At 48.4% G+C, this 14,963-nt stretch overlaps 1 protein-coding gene across 1 annotated transcript in view; it reads left to right on the top strand.

Annotated features, from left to right (window-relative positions):
* Positions 1–1,142: 1,142 nt before the first annotated feature.
* Positions 1,143–14,963, top strand: part of RAB40C (RAB40C, member RAS oncogene family) — a 65,110-nt gene continuing 51,289 nt past the window's right edge. The window contains exons 1-2 of the mRNA XM_039492514.1: positions 1,143–1,278; positions 3,424–3,796. Of these exons, the coding sequence (XP_039348448.1) occupies positions 3,643–3,796 (154 nt within the window). The 5' untranslated portion in view covers positions 1,143–1,278; positions 3,424–3,642. The remainder of the gene's footprint in view (positions 1,279–3,423; positions 3,797–14,963) is intronic.

Here is a 14,963-nt window from a genome sequence, read left to right as displayed (position 1 = left end):
TGTCCCGATTTTATAGGGACAGTCTCAATGTTGGGGTCTTTTTCTTATATAGGCTCCTATTACCCCCACCCCCATCCCAATTTTTCACACGTGCTGTCTGGTCACCCTAGGTGCTGTGATCGAATGACTGTGGGGACCAACAGAATAACATATGGGCCCAGATCCTCAAAGGTATCTAGGTACCTAACTCAACTCCTACTGAAATCAATGGGAGTTAGCCGGAATACCTTTGAGGGTCTGGGCCATCCCTTTTCTGATTCCCATGCAGTAGGACATTGATGCAATTTTGAATTGCAAATATGTCCATATGTTTAAATAAAAACAATGAAACTCTTTTACTTGACATTTTAAAAAATCCTAACTAACATGTATGCACAATTTAGGTCTAAAGGACCAGGCAGTTCTCCTTTAACTGTACAGTACTCACTGAGACTTTGTTTCTGGTGGGCTCCTAAATCATCCCCAGATTTTAAGTTCCCAGCTTCCAGAGGGAGACTCATTATTCCCCTCTTTTTGTGAGTGTATAAGGAGCTTTATGATGCTTTTCAAGCCAGGCGGACTGGGCTTAGAATTCAGACTTTAGCAATGGAAATTTGCCATCTCCTGAAATTTTCCACTGGGGACAAACACATCTGAGTCTCACTGCTGCACAGCACTGGTTCCCAGTCACGTGCAGAGCCGCACTGCTCCCAGCTCTGCCTGTGGGCAGCTTTGCAGTCCCAGAGCCTCCCTTCTCCATCTGTAAAATGAGGATCATAAAACTTCCCTTGCCCAGCTTGAAGGCGCCCCAGCCCCGCTGCGGCAGCGGCTCGCCCTGCGTGTAGGCAGCCTTGCAGCCCATCACAGCTACCACCCTGCCTGCAGGCAGCTGTCCGGAGACAAGCTGCTATACAGCTATTAACCCTGCCTGATGTCTACAGCTGAGACTACAAATCCCAGCATGCTGCGCTCAGGCCTGACCTGGGGCAGGGCGGCGCGTTGCATGCCGGGGTCTGTAGTCCTGCCCTACGCCCTTGATGGGCTCAATTTTCCGCAAATGAGGTGGAGCCCTCCGGCTCCTGATAGGATGATGCCGGAAGAGGGCGGGGGGAGTTCGGAAAGGGGCGCGGATAGGGCGGGTGTGATATTGATTGGCGGGAACATTGGCCTATGGGCTTGAGGCAGTGGGCGGGTGCTGCGAGGCGGTGGTGAGGGGGAGCGCCGGGGCTGGCGGAGCTTGTGTCGGAGTCTGCAGCCGCCTCCCCCGGCCCGTGTCAGCGCGGTGAGCCCAGGCGGACGGTGAGTCTCGGCGGGAAACCCCAAGCTCACGTCGGCTCGGGGTGGGAACCCCCCAGTACGGCTGGGTCCCAGACTCCGCCCCCACGGGCTTGCCCCCCGCCGCTCCCTGTACCCCTCCCCCCCGGCGCCTTCCCGCCCGGACTCCTCGGGGTCTGCCCCGCGCCTCCCTGTACCCCCCTCCCGTCCCCCGGGGTCTGCCCCGCGCCTCCCTGCACCCCCCGGGGCCTGGTCCCCCCCCCGTCCCCCGGGACCTGCTCCCCCCACCACCCTGTAGCCCTCTCCCGTCCCCCGGGGTCGGCCCCGCGCCTCCCCGCACCCCCCCGGGGCCTGCGCCCCCCCGTCCCCGTAGCCCCCGTCCCCCGGGGCCTGCGCCCCCCACCTCCCTGTACCCCTCTCCCGTCCCCCGGGGTCTGCCCCGCGCCTCCCCGCACCCCCCGGGGCCTGGTCCCCCCCCCGCTCCCGTCCCCCGGGTCCTGCTCCCCCCCCCTCCCGGTATCCCTCTCCCGTCCCCCGGGGTCTGCCCCGCGCCTCCCTGCACCCCCCGGGGCCTGCTCCCCCTCCCGTCCCCCGGGGCCTTCTCTGCGCCTTCCTGCACCCCCATCCCCTGCTCCCTGCACCTCCCTGTACCGTTCCCCGTTCTTATGCCCCTCCCTGTTGGTCCTGGCCCTCTGCAACCTCCTTGGACCTCTTCTCCATCTGGGTCCTGCCCCCTGGCACCCGCTCCCCTAGCCTGATCTTGGGCCTGGCATTGCCTCACTGACCACCCCCTTTCTAGCCAGCCCTGGAACCTGGCACCCAGCGGCTCCACAACAGCATCTGGCCATGCCCACATCAACCTCACTCTTAGCCTCTCACTGCTCTGAGGCCTGGCCCCTGGGTCCCTCCCATCCTGGCACCCCAATCCCTGGCCTGGCACCCCTATCCCCAGCCTGCCCAGACCCTCTCTGCCCTAGGTCCTGGCTACCTGCCCCAGGGTAGAGACCCCCTCCCAAGCCCTGGGAACATCCCTCTTGTTATACTTCCCTCTATTCCCCCATCCCCTGTGTCTGGCACTCCCCATCCTTCTCTCCTGGAGGGCTGGCATGCAAAATACCCTTTACCTCTGTGTCTTGCTACCCCATGGGCTGGGTGCTCCTGGTCTCCACCCATCTCTGTGGGGCCTGGCATTGCCCCAGCTGAGCTGTCCCTGGCACCCTCAGCCCTGCTGCACTGGCTGGGCCTTGCACTCTCAGGTGATGTCTGTGGTGGTTGACTCCCCTTGGGGCTTGTCTTTTGGTGTCCTCATTCCTGTCCCCTGTATGGCTGTGCTTTCCTCCTCCTCCCCCCCACCCCCCATTTCTGCCTGAGGGGGAGGTGTGAAAACTCTGCCACTTCATTTCAGCTTCCTGAGTGCCTGGTCTCCTGGCTCAGATTGATGTCTGTAGAGGGGACCCTCTATTTTGGAAGAGGGGATTAGGCACCTTTAATTGGGGGAGGGAAGAGAACAATGAGGTGGGGATAGCACAGCTGCTGGAAGATGGGTGTGAATTTAAATTAGCCACTTTATTGATCTGGGCAGTTAAATCTTAACAGAGCTGATTTCCCTCAGCATTTAAAAACAACCACCCCAGGTTTTCTAAAGGTGGGTGTGGGCTGGAGAAGGGGGTAGTATGGGGGGGGAGATGGGGAAAAGCTTAAGAAGTTAACCATCTGCCTGTCTATTTCTACCTATGCAAATTGCTGTTTTATTTTGCTGGCGAAGCTCAGCCCCACTGGTCCAGGAATGGTCTCTTTCCATGCTAGGGAGCAGCCACACTTGCTCCCCACAGGCCTGACTGTTTTGTTTGTATCAGAGGATTTATGCCTTTTCAGAATAAGTAAACCTCTGACTCAGAGGCTTTGAGCAGTGTTAGCTTCTTGTGTGAGCATTGTACCAATAATTGCCCCTTCCCCCAAAGGACTGTAGCAGTCTGAAAGGAAAACAACCTTTATGCTAGAACCTGGCATTCTAAATTAACTGCCTTTCCCAAAAAAAAAAGTGTGGGTTCTTTGTTGGCAGCTTTGGGAATTTAACCAAAATTTTTGTCTGGATATTGAAAAGGTGCTAAAAGCAAGCGAAGAAATGAGGACCCTCCTTTTCTTTTCTTTTATTTTCTTTTCTTTTAGGCTCCCAGCATATCTTGGTACAGAAGACTGGACATAAGGTGGAAAGGATGAAAGGTTCATTCTGAGGTTGACTCATTGTTCCTTAGCCTTCCTGCCCCCCTTTGAAGGAGGAGACAAAAACCTGTGCTCATAACAGCCTCCCTAAAAGCGAGGAAGCTGGCATTAGTGCTCCTTTCAGTCTGGCTGCATGTTTAGTATGCGGATTGTGCCTCCTCACTAATGAGAGGGAGAATGGGAACCCAGGGAAGCCCTGTGAAGAGCTATGATTATCTGCTCAAGTTCCTGTTGGTAGGAGACAGTGATGTTGGGAAAGGAGAAATCCTGGAGAGCCTTCAAGATGGAGCGTCGGAATCCCCTTACGCCTATAGCAATGGTAAGGATTTTGGAAAGGGTGGAGGGAGTAAAACTGCAGCCATAATTATACAGAAGCTATTGATAACTCTTTTTTCTAATTGTTATTGAGCTGCAGCTCTAGTTTTTCTTACAAAATAGATTGACTTCTGTTGAGGAAGGGAATTGTACAGTACATGATGCTCAATGGATGTGTCCCATGTTTTGCATTGTAATTGGCTACAATTTGGCTTGGCGACTTACCAGTTTGGCTTAATGGGACTTTCTTCATTGCTAATGCAAGAGTGGGCAAACTTTTTGGCCTGTGGGCCACATCTGGGTATGGAAATTGTATGGCGGGCCATGAATGCTCATGGTTCCCGGCCAATGGAAGCTGTGGGGGAGGCACTTGGGGCAGGGGCAGTGTGCGGAGCCCCCTGGCTGCCCTATGCGTAGGAGCCAGAGGGGTGACATGCCGCTGGTTCCAGGAGCCAAGCGGAGCCACAGCATGTGCAGAGCAGGGCAAGCCCCTGGACTCCGCTCCCCATCGGGAGCTCAAGGGCCAGATTAAAACATCTGAAGGGCCGGATGCAGCCCCCAGGCTGTAGTTTGCCCACCCCTGTGCTAGTGCACAGGTGTTGTCACTTTGTTCCTTAAAATCATAAGAATCTGCCTCCTGTGTCATAGTAGAGAAATGATCAGAAACAAGTACTCTGTTACCTGACACGTTCGTTAGATGTGCACTAGCATGGCACTTCTTGTACATTGCTCCAAAATAAAAAAAAAAATTATTTTGGAGCATTGTTGGAGGGTTAGTACGGGCACTGAACTATACTCACAGTTAGTACTCAGGCACTTGTACCAAAATAACTATGAGATTAGCTCATATCTAAAGCTTTTGGTGAGTTGCTACTTGGGTACTCAGGAGCCTAAACTTAATCTCTCTACCTCCTGCAAAATCAAGGTTTATAATGGAAGCCCTGACAGACCATTAACTATAGTGTCACAAGACTATAATTAAGAGCCAAGGAGTGGCGCTGCTCTCTCTCCTGCATCCCCTCTCAGTAGTTAAAATGTAATGCTTCCTGGCAGGGTGCAGGTCCTGTGGTGACTTGCAATCTGTCATAGTTCTCGCCATTTTCAGTGCAAAATGTGACTCCAAGGGCTTGACAGAAGCAATCTAATCCAGACCCTGGAACTCTGCATCTTTGCCAAGACCAGCCTGGGGGCTGTAGTAGCTGGCACTGGCAGTTTAATCTGCTGACAGGAGTCTGGGAGAATCAGGTGCTTGTTAACATTTGGGGTGAGACAAATTGAATTCAGAGTTTGGAGGAGAAGTACAGCTTGACTCCTGAGAGTGCTGAGTTCTCTTTGTGCATAGTCTTTATAAGAGTTGCTGTACGAGTACAAGCAAAAACTGTTGAGAAGATGGCTTGGAGAGGGCAGGATAGCTGTGAGATCTAGACTCGTAGCAGCAAATTACAGGGCTGTAGACAAGACTTGACATGAGCGCTAGCATTCATATATTAAGGATTGCTTTTGTGAGGTACTGGGTACCTGCAAAAAGGGCTCCACACCCCTTAAGTGAGAGTGGTGTGTCATCGAGAACTGGTGTACTTTGCACCTAGTGTTGACTGACAAGAAAAAAATGAAGGATACAGCAGGAATTATTGTTGATACCATTTCAACAGGTGCTTCTAAGGTCTGAAAAATATAATTAAAAACCTTTTTATTTGATGAGGCAATTCAAATCAGTTGGAAGTCAGTAATGTAGGAAAAGAACTAGTGATTCAATAACTTGGGCTGATTTTTACATTTAACCATAACAGTAAATATACAAAAGAAACCAATATATCAGGAATCGATCAATATGGGCTGTGCCCTCTGAACTGTGTACCCTAGAAAATACCACAACTCTCTTTATTTTAAAGAAACCCCCAAATACCTGTAATAGCTTTAAAATTTCCCATGGCTGCTTTCTGTGTGCTCTTGAACCCATTTTTATGTAGCTAATTTTACGGTCATGTTTTGAGTTTTACTTAATGCTATTGCATTTTTGGTATTTCCACTACTTAGTGGCTCATCTTGCTAAATTGCATACCCTGTGGATAATGGGATTGGATAGCCTTGCAATTCGAGTGAATTTAACACTCATGGAAAGTCTTGACAGTCCTGGCAATCAAATTCCCCTGGCTCCTGAGCAGCTAGGGTGCACTCTCAAAATCCTGCCAACATGTCTCAACTGTCACCAGGCAGTGACCATCTCTAGCCGTAAAGGAAGTTAAGTTTCCATGGGCGTTCAGGGCTTCTTGCCTGAAACTGGCAGCTAAGGTTAATTTTGTATGTTTGTGTTGATAGTGCTTGTCCACTGAGAACTGGGCTGAGATCACTAAATACTCTATATGTGCTCCCTGAAGAGCAATCCAGTTTGGCCAATACTGATCCAGATTCAAATGAGTGATCTGTAAGTGAAACACTGCATGTTCCATTACCAGCCCCTCAAACCATCTGATTTTGTTTATCATAAACTTGGGACACATTTCTAATACTGTCCAAAACCCACCAAATTGAAACATTATGCAGAGGCTCTTGTGTAAAACCTAGCAATTTCTATACACATCCTCTTTTTCCTATAAACAGATGTTCATATTGTGCCATCCGTTTCTCATTTTAATTGTCCAGACAACGGATCTTACCATTATCTGAGAAAAAGGAATAAGCTTTGATGAGCTGGCCTTGTGGTTAGCGCAACAACTCATTTCTCAAGCTTGATTTCTCCTAGCCCTGGCTGGTTCTGGGGTGAGTTCTGCAGTGCCCATGTGCTTAACCTCTGTTGGGGAGTGGCCTTCCTGGTAACTACTGTTCCTGAGCAAGGAGCAACAGGGAGTTCCACATCCTTTGCCAAGGATGGCTACTGTGGTGCAGGACTCTGGGGTGGAATGGGAAAACCTGGGGGTGGGGGGGAAGGTGGGGAAGATGCTCAAATATTGAGAGAGAAACTTATAGAACTAAAAAAAAAAAAAAATTCTGGAGCTGATCAGGGTCTTCTATGCAGCTGAGCTTTGGCTTGCCCTTACCCTATCTGACTTCAGCAAAGGCCTGCACCAGGAGAATTCTTGGCAGTCTATAGGAGTGACTTGAAATGGGGTCCAACTGAGCAGCGGGGTCTGCTTTCTTTGCAATTGACTATGCAGTCCATAAGAGAGGCAAAGAGCCTCTGAAGCTTTAATTCCTGCTTATGTGCAGCTGCTAAAGGGACTTTGATATGTAGAATGGACTGCATCCTTCCTGAAAGCATCAGTATAAAGACCTTTCTCAGGCTTTTTTAAATCACAGGAAGCAGAGTTCAAAGGTCATTCCTGAATATGAACCTCTTATCAAATGTGATAGTTTTATTCTGAATTACTTTTTATTTTTTTCCAATGCCTAGCAGATAGAGGCATTACTGAGCTATTGCTGTGTTTCAATATTTCACACTCAAACTGACAGTGTTCATGTATGCAGTGACATAGTTATTAAACTGTGGAGGCTGGCCTCCGTGAAATGAATTGGTGGGTTTGACTCTAGCTCTGGACAGGTGGCTCCATCACAGGTTACTGCTGTGAATTGGCACTGACTGACACCCTTGAGCAGCCTACGACTGAAGGAGCCAGGGCTAATGAACATCCTCGCAGTGCCTGGAAGGTGGCAGCTTGATATCGGGGCTGAGGCACGCTGATGCGGAAGCTTCCACTGGGGTTCCCTATGCTGTTCATCCTCAGTTAATAATTAAGACGTCAGCCACCAGGAATGTAAGGCTGATGGGGTCCCTGATGTTTGCAGCACCCCCTGCTTCCTGTGGGGCAGTTGTATTCCTAGGGCCCTGGCCTGCTCACTGTGTGTATATACTGGCATCCCTCACCAGGGCTGATTTCATAAAGGAAATCCCTTAAGTGAGGATGAGTTCATAGAGCTCATCTTCTGCGGGCGTGGACTGCATTCTGACAGGTTTCTGGTCTGGTGCAAACCGAAAGGCTTTCCTTGCAGGATGTGCTGTTTGGATACAAAGGCTCTGAAGCAATCTCCTCCCTGGAATGTTTGGGCAAAGAAAGCCCAGTGCAGGCTATTTGGGGAGGGCGTACGTATCAACAGTCCTGGGTTTCAAGGGACTGAACCACTTCGACTCCACCCCCCACCCCCCCAAAATTATCCCAGTTGAAGCAGCTCCAGTTCCTATGGGGCTGGCTGGGCTCAACTCCCTGCTCTGGCTTTGCAACCTGGTCCCTGGCGCATGGGGTCACAGTGCCACTCAGGTTTCTCCTGGCCCCCCGGGGTAAAGTTATGATGCCCAGAGTGCGAAACTGAGCCCAGCCAGCCTCACAGGACAGGAGCTGCCAGCGCAGGGTGGTCTTACTCCACAACTCTGTTCCACCCTATCCCTGGGTTTTCCACCCCCCGTGGGCAGTCCCACTTTAGTCACTTGAAATGCTGGGATGTATGGAGGGAGTGTGGGGTCTTTCCTCCTGTTCTCCCCGATTTATCCCCCCAAAAAATGATTATAGGCTGCCTTCCTCCTACTGCAGAAGCAGGACTCCCTGGGAGCCTACCTGTCCTGTTTCCTTTCAGCTAGAGGGACCTGTTCAGAGGGGTACAAAGCCTACTCTTTCCCTTGAGGCTGAGCATGCTCCTTCCTCTATGCCTTCTGCTCCTGCTACCTTGGGCAGAGAAAGGCTAGCTTGGCACTTGCACTCTGAGCCCTGCTTATCAGCCTGTGCTGCAGCTAGACTAGCTGAGACTAAATGCAAAGCTGTGTGACTGCTGTGTGCTCTGAACATCTGTCACTTCATAGAGTTGAGGTCAGAAGGGGCCATGAGATCATCTAGTCTGACCTCCCGTACAGTACAGGACCCCAGTTCCCGCACATGAAACCCAACAGCCACAATGAGACCAAAGTATTACAGCCCACAGGATACTAGACTGTTCTGTGCCACAGGAGGGACTGAGGAGTCTGGGAGACTGTACCAATGCCTGAGGCCCCTGCAATGGCAGGGAAACGATTAAGTGAGACATACTCAGATGATCCTGGCAAGTGACCCGCACCCACATGCTGCAGAAGAAGGCCAAGGTCCCTGCCAATCTGACCTGGGGGAAGATTCCTTCCTGACACTGGTGATCAGTTACACCCTGAGAGAGAATATGCTGTGCACCACCTCAGAGTCCTGACCCTCCCTGTCCAATGTCCCATCTCCTGCTGTGACCATCCCTGATGCTTCTGAGGAAGGAGATTAAACAAAAACCTAGAAAACATTGGTGGGGGAAGATCCCTTCCTGACCCCTGCAGGTGACTGGCTGAAACCCTGAGGCAGCGTATTTAGGACAGTGAAGCCCAAACTTTTCCTGTCATATCCTTCTTACCAGTAATGGAATCTGTCCACGTCCCCCTCCATTACTGCACAGTTGGCTCAGCAGAGGAGCTTGGGCTGAAGGCAGAGCTGGTCTGGGAGTGGAAAGGGAATCGGGCAAAGCTGGGCAAGGGCCGGAGCTGGGCTGTTCGGCGTTCCCTTCCTGCTCCCCATGGGGGCTGGCCTGGGCCCTGCTGTATGCCTCCCTGAACGTTCCTCCAGACCTCCCTAAGGTGCATGCCCCACAGTTTGAGGACCACTGGTTTAGGAACATAAACTGAAAATGAGTCCCATGACGGTTGAGTCCTGCCCCTATCATCACAAGCAACTTTGCAATACAGTGCATTTATAAATTTGTCCCGCCCCCTCTTAAAACTAATTAAGTTGTTTGCATTACTTGAATCACACAGTTGCCCTTGTCCTACCCCTAAATGTTGTGGTAGCCAGGAGTACCAAAGCACAGCAGAAATGCCCCAATTGCATTTCTTGACTGTTCAGAGTTCTCAGGCATCTGGGCAAGTGGATGCAGTGTGTGTATAGCCCTGAGCCAGGGTGTGAAAGGCAGATCTATTCAGCTGGGAAGATGCTTGTTCCTTGCAGGAATGCATATCATTTAGACAATGCTGTGTCACAAATCAAACTTCTTCCTGAAATTCAAGCTGCTCATATGCTTGCACTTAAAAAAATCTTGTCCAGCCTCATCCTTTGGCTGAGAAGTCTGCTCTGTTATGTGCTGTGTCACAACCAGATGAGACTTGTGAATTTCTCTCTCTGGAATACTTGACAGTGTGCACAAGTGACACTGCTGCCATGTGAGCAGGTGATCAACATCCACAGGACACCAGGGTTTGTCTTAACACTGGTGAGGACCTGCCTGCAACATGCTTTCCTGGTGGGTACATGCTTCAAAACATTTTGCACACTCCCGTGGAAAAGGGTGCTTCTCCATAGAGAACCTGTTCTACTCTGTCTCTGACTTATCCTTTCCTACACAGGTGGGTTTGGAGTGGAATGGGATAAGCAGCTTTCTTTTCCTACTGTATCAGAGTGGTGACTATCAGTTTGAACAGGTTTCAGGAAAGAGGTGTCTGCTAGACATAGTAACCCTTAGTTGGGGCTACAGTACAGAGAGAAGCACCATTTCTAAGTGCTCTAGAACCCCATATGGTATCGCGCATTTATTCAGAGGAGGGATGTAGTGAGCTTTCCAGCAGGGTCTTTGTTATAAAATTGGCAAAGGTGGGGGTGTGGGGGAACAAACTAAAATAAACTAGTCAGATTCTGACTTTCCACAATATAGTTGTTCATGGATTCCATTGCTCTGAGAAACTGTTCAGTCTTTTATGAGGTCTAATCATTTAAAACAGAGATAATTGAGCTTAGGGGGTGTGCTGTTTTTGATACCCCTCTTCTTCTCTTTCCTTCTCTCTGCGGGCTTTGCAGTTTCAGTAATTTTCTAGAAAAACTCAGCTAAGCGAGATAAGGGGATTTGAAATGAGATTTCCCTGTTTCCATCCCATTCTACTTTCTCCACTCTTACTGAGGTATCCAGTGTAGGGTCTGGTCATAGTTCTAGACAACTGTGTACACTGCTGGCCAGGACTGGGGTAGGAAGAGAAGCAGGATATAGCAGTGGACTTGCCATTTACAGAAATAATAAAACTCAGCACAGGGTGGACACAGATGCCACTGGCTGAAACTTTAACTTCACTAGGTACAAGAATCTAGGCCAGTGTTACTCTAATGTGCTTTCTCTGGGTAAGAAGGCAGGCAAGTAGCAATGCTATAGATCAGGGGTTCTCAACCTTTTTCTTTCTGAGGCCACCCCAACGTGCTATAAAAACACCACGGCCCAGCTGTGCCACAGTTGTTTTTCTGCATATGAAAGCCAGGGCTGGCCTTACGGGGTAGCAAGCAAGGCAATTGCTCAGGCTTTGGCTTCAGCCTCTGAGTGCGACCCGACCCCCCCCACAAAAATTAAGTGAAAAACACTTTTTAGTATATTTAACACCAGTATAAATGCTGGAGGCAAAGCGGGGTTTGGGGTGGAGGCTTACAGCTCGCAACCCCCCATGTAATAATCACGCAACCTCCTGAGGGGTCCTGACCCCCAGTTTGAGAACCCCTGTGCTATAGAGAATAGATGGATGTGCTGGTGAATCCTCAGGAGGGGGTAGGGCACTTCACTGTGATATATGGGGTTCCCCCCAATACCTACAGATCCCACCACACTATCTTTAACCCCATACACTCTTCCATTAAAGTTTCCTCTCATTTAATCAGCAATAATCCATTTAGGTTGTTCTCCAGAGCAGTTCTTGTCTTCTGCCCAAATCACATGCCAAAGTGCTCCCTTTGTCACTTTCTCTGACCCATCTCTTGGAACTACCCTCTTGACTAAGTCTTATGGGCTTTCACCTTCTGCTTCAAATCCTCCTTTAAAATGTCCTCTAAACAAACACCATCTAACCTGCAGCACCACAGTATCCTTCCACCTTGTCATCACTCAGTGTATTAGCTGCATATTTTGATTGTCTATGTAGCAATCCTATAGGTCCCTAGCCAAAAGACGTATTCTTCTTGCAATCAGTGCATGCAGGAGTGGAAAGGAGGGAAAGATTGTCTCCTTATTTCCTCCTCAGTAAGGACAGAAGAGCTTCATCCTCCCCTCCATGCTCCTATTCCTGCCAAGCTTCTGAGATCCACGGGAGAGAGGCAGCAGCCTCCTCCCATTGCATGCATTGCCCCTCCTTCCCCCCAAATCAGGTCTTCCTGGGGCAGAGTCCTGCAGTGACTGGGAGCGCTGCTCTGCCACTGTTTGACTTGAGAAATGTTAGCAGACAAGTGAAATTGTTTAAGATTGCTTCCTGGACTGCTAACTCTTTCAGAAGAAGGCCTTTGTCTTTTTTTCTTGTCAGCATGCAGTTAGTCTACCCTTCCCCTTTTGGGGTGCCCAGGAAGTATCTGTCTGACTTACACCCAGTGTTTGCCCCATTCCAAGATTTTAGTAATCAAAATGTATTGCCCTCTCCTCTGACCAGCACCAGTTCTCAAGGCATAGATGCTGTTGCATTGCTTGGGCAGACTTGTACGTCCAAGGCCCAGATTTTTTACAGGTATTTAGGTGCCTAATTCTGATTAATTTCAGTGGGATTTGGCCAGCTAAGTACCTTTGCAAATCTGGACCCAAGTGGATTTTTCTTTATAATGTTTCAGTGATGCATCAAGGACACAGCAGCAGCATGTCCGGGAGGTGGGAGGGAACAGTTATCTTGACACCTGTTCTCTGCTGCTTCCCCATCTTTTTTCTTTTTTCTTTTTTTTTTTTTCCCCCTGACTGCATGCAGTCAGGGAGTGTTTCATGGTGTCCTGACAGAACAGTATTTTCCACATCAATATAGACATCAGCTGTCAGTTTGGGCTGGCCCACTAATAGGCGCCACACGCCAATAGAAATGACTGTTCATTCTCTGGCATGATTTGTGTTTGTGGCAACAATGTTTCATACTGAGGTTTCAGCATTCTGGTGAGTGATGGATAGGGACAAAATCTTGTAAATGAAGTCATGCCATCAAGTTCCCTCAGTGGCTGCAGAATTAATAGGCAGGGAACTCTTCAGTCCTGCTGCATTGGCCATGCAGCTAGGAATCTCCTTCTCTTGCAATCGCTTGAAATACAGTACAAGTGGAGAGCAATTGTTACAGTAATCCCTTCCATCTGCTAGCACTCACTCCAGTCCCCTTCAGGGAAACATTTATCTCCACTACAGTAGGGGGACAGAGCTCTAATCTAATCAGAGCGAACATTGAATCCAATCACTTCCAACACCTCTAGTTTATCCTTGTCTCCTTTTTTAGTTCTTTTCGTGAGCAAATGTTCCTCAGATTCTGCACTCTGTGTTTAGTAAGATCTCTTTTCTGCTTGATGTGAGTCAGGTGGGGCTAATTCTAAACTGGGGTTATAGGAATCCTGTTCCCAATGAAGTTATTAGGAGTGTGATCATGCAAGGTGCTGAACATCATCTAAGATCCTGAACATCTTCAACTCTCATTGAGGGTTTTTGAGAGTGCTAAGCACCTTATAGGATTGGGCTGAGGTTACCTCTTTGGAAGGGATTGGTTGGAATTAGGCTTTAGAGTTACAGAACAGATTTATAATACAGGGGATGGGGGAAGTGCTCTTCAAAATGCTCCGTGGATGCGTGGAAATGCTAATACAATGAATTACAGATTATAACACACCTTTTATGTGTCTGTCTGTCTATGTGGTTAAGATTCCTGCATCTTATCACTTTGGATTTATAGCTGATAAATCTGAAATTAGAGGTTTATATTTAATAACTAAAAGGAAAAGCGGTGTTCTTTTGTGTGTTGTTTTTGCTATCTTGCTCTTACAACAGCTTTATTAACCAAGCAGTGCTTGTTACGTTTTAGCGTTTTCATCATTGTCCTGACATAGCATTGCCCAATTCTTTGTGGAAAGGCTGCAAGCTCAATACAAAAGTTACATGCACTCTGCTATGGAAAATCTTTGTCTTCCTTCCCAGTGAGCTTCTGTTACCAAGCATTTCCTGACACACTTTCCTCAAGTTTTACTCTTTGCAGAGGGAGAGGGAAGGCATCTTCCTGTTGCATCTGTAATGGTACTTGCAGTAGCCATGCAGAAAACTTGAAATACATTTGTGGGTAGTAATAAGTCTGGCTCTCTGACTTCCCTTAAGCTCGCTTCTGCATTTCCTTCCCCTGATAAGCCTTTCTCTTCTACCTTCCACTGCCCTCCAAACTTGTTTCTCCAGAAACTTTCTGTATGTTATCTGTTTCCTTAGCAGCAGCATTACGTCGCCTGGGCTCCTAGCCTATTCCAGGCTTTGGGTGAGTAGGAAGAAGCTGTCTAACTTGGAAAGCATTGAAACTGGTGTCCCTTCCCTTCCTATAAATATTCTGGTGCATGCCAGAAACCCCATACACTAAAAGGGATTTCCTTAGAGAATGGAGATCTGAGTCTGAAGTCTGGTGATTGCATTTGAGGTGAAGTTCTGTTTTGTAGGAGGCTTTTCTTTCTGTAGGAGGCTTCTTTCATTAAGATGTATCATGAAGAGATGTGTTTGTCATCCCTACTATGTGATGTGGTGATCATCTCAACATAAGACATGGTATTTATTGCGATAGGATTTTGTTAAGATTGACACAATATATTTACTGTTAGGCCATTCTAGGGAGGGAGGCACACTTAAGATGCATTAAACAAGTGACAATATTTAAATGGAAGACAGCAATGCAATTTTGGGTTCATGCTTATTTACTCTGTCAAACCCTTCAGACTTCTTTGTATTCCTAAAGGGACTTCAACTGAATCTAATTTAAGAGTTAAATAGTTCCAGGTTCTACACTAGCCCTTGAATCACCTGCCAGCACTTGTGGTTTTACAATCCCACTTTACTGTCTTAAAATGTTGGGGTTTTTTTCTCCCTTCTGCTGTTTGAGATTGACACACAGGAGAAGCTACAAAGTTTTTGATTTACAGAAGAGTCCAGAGACTCCAATTAGGATCAGGACCCCTTTAGTCAAGTGTCTAGAACAAACAGAGATATGCAGTCTGCACCTGGAGGAGCTTGGGGAAACTGACTAAATACGAAGACTTATTTAACAGCAATGCACTTTGTTTCCTCTCTTTCCAGTTTGTTTCATCTTCGACTGTTTCCACTGCCAAAAAGAGGTGGGATTTTTATTTATTTATTTATTTTTTACAGAGAGAACAAATATGCATTAGTTACCTTTCTGGAAAGTCCAGTGGAAACAATGCACAGGTAGTTTTTACAGTGATGTAGCT

The sequence above is a fragment of the Mauremys reevesii genome, linkage group 10 (assembly GCF_016161935.1).
Source record: "Mauremys reevesii isolate NIE-2019 linkage group 10, ASM1616193v1, whole genome shotgun sequence".
Classification (NCBI taxonomy): Eukaryota; Metazoa; Chordata; order Testudines; family Geoemydidae; genus Mauremys; species Mauremys reevesii.
The sequence above is the reverse complement of the archived record's forward strand: the minus strand, read 5'-3'. Positions and strand labels throughout refer to the sequence as shown.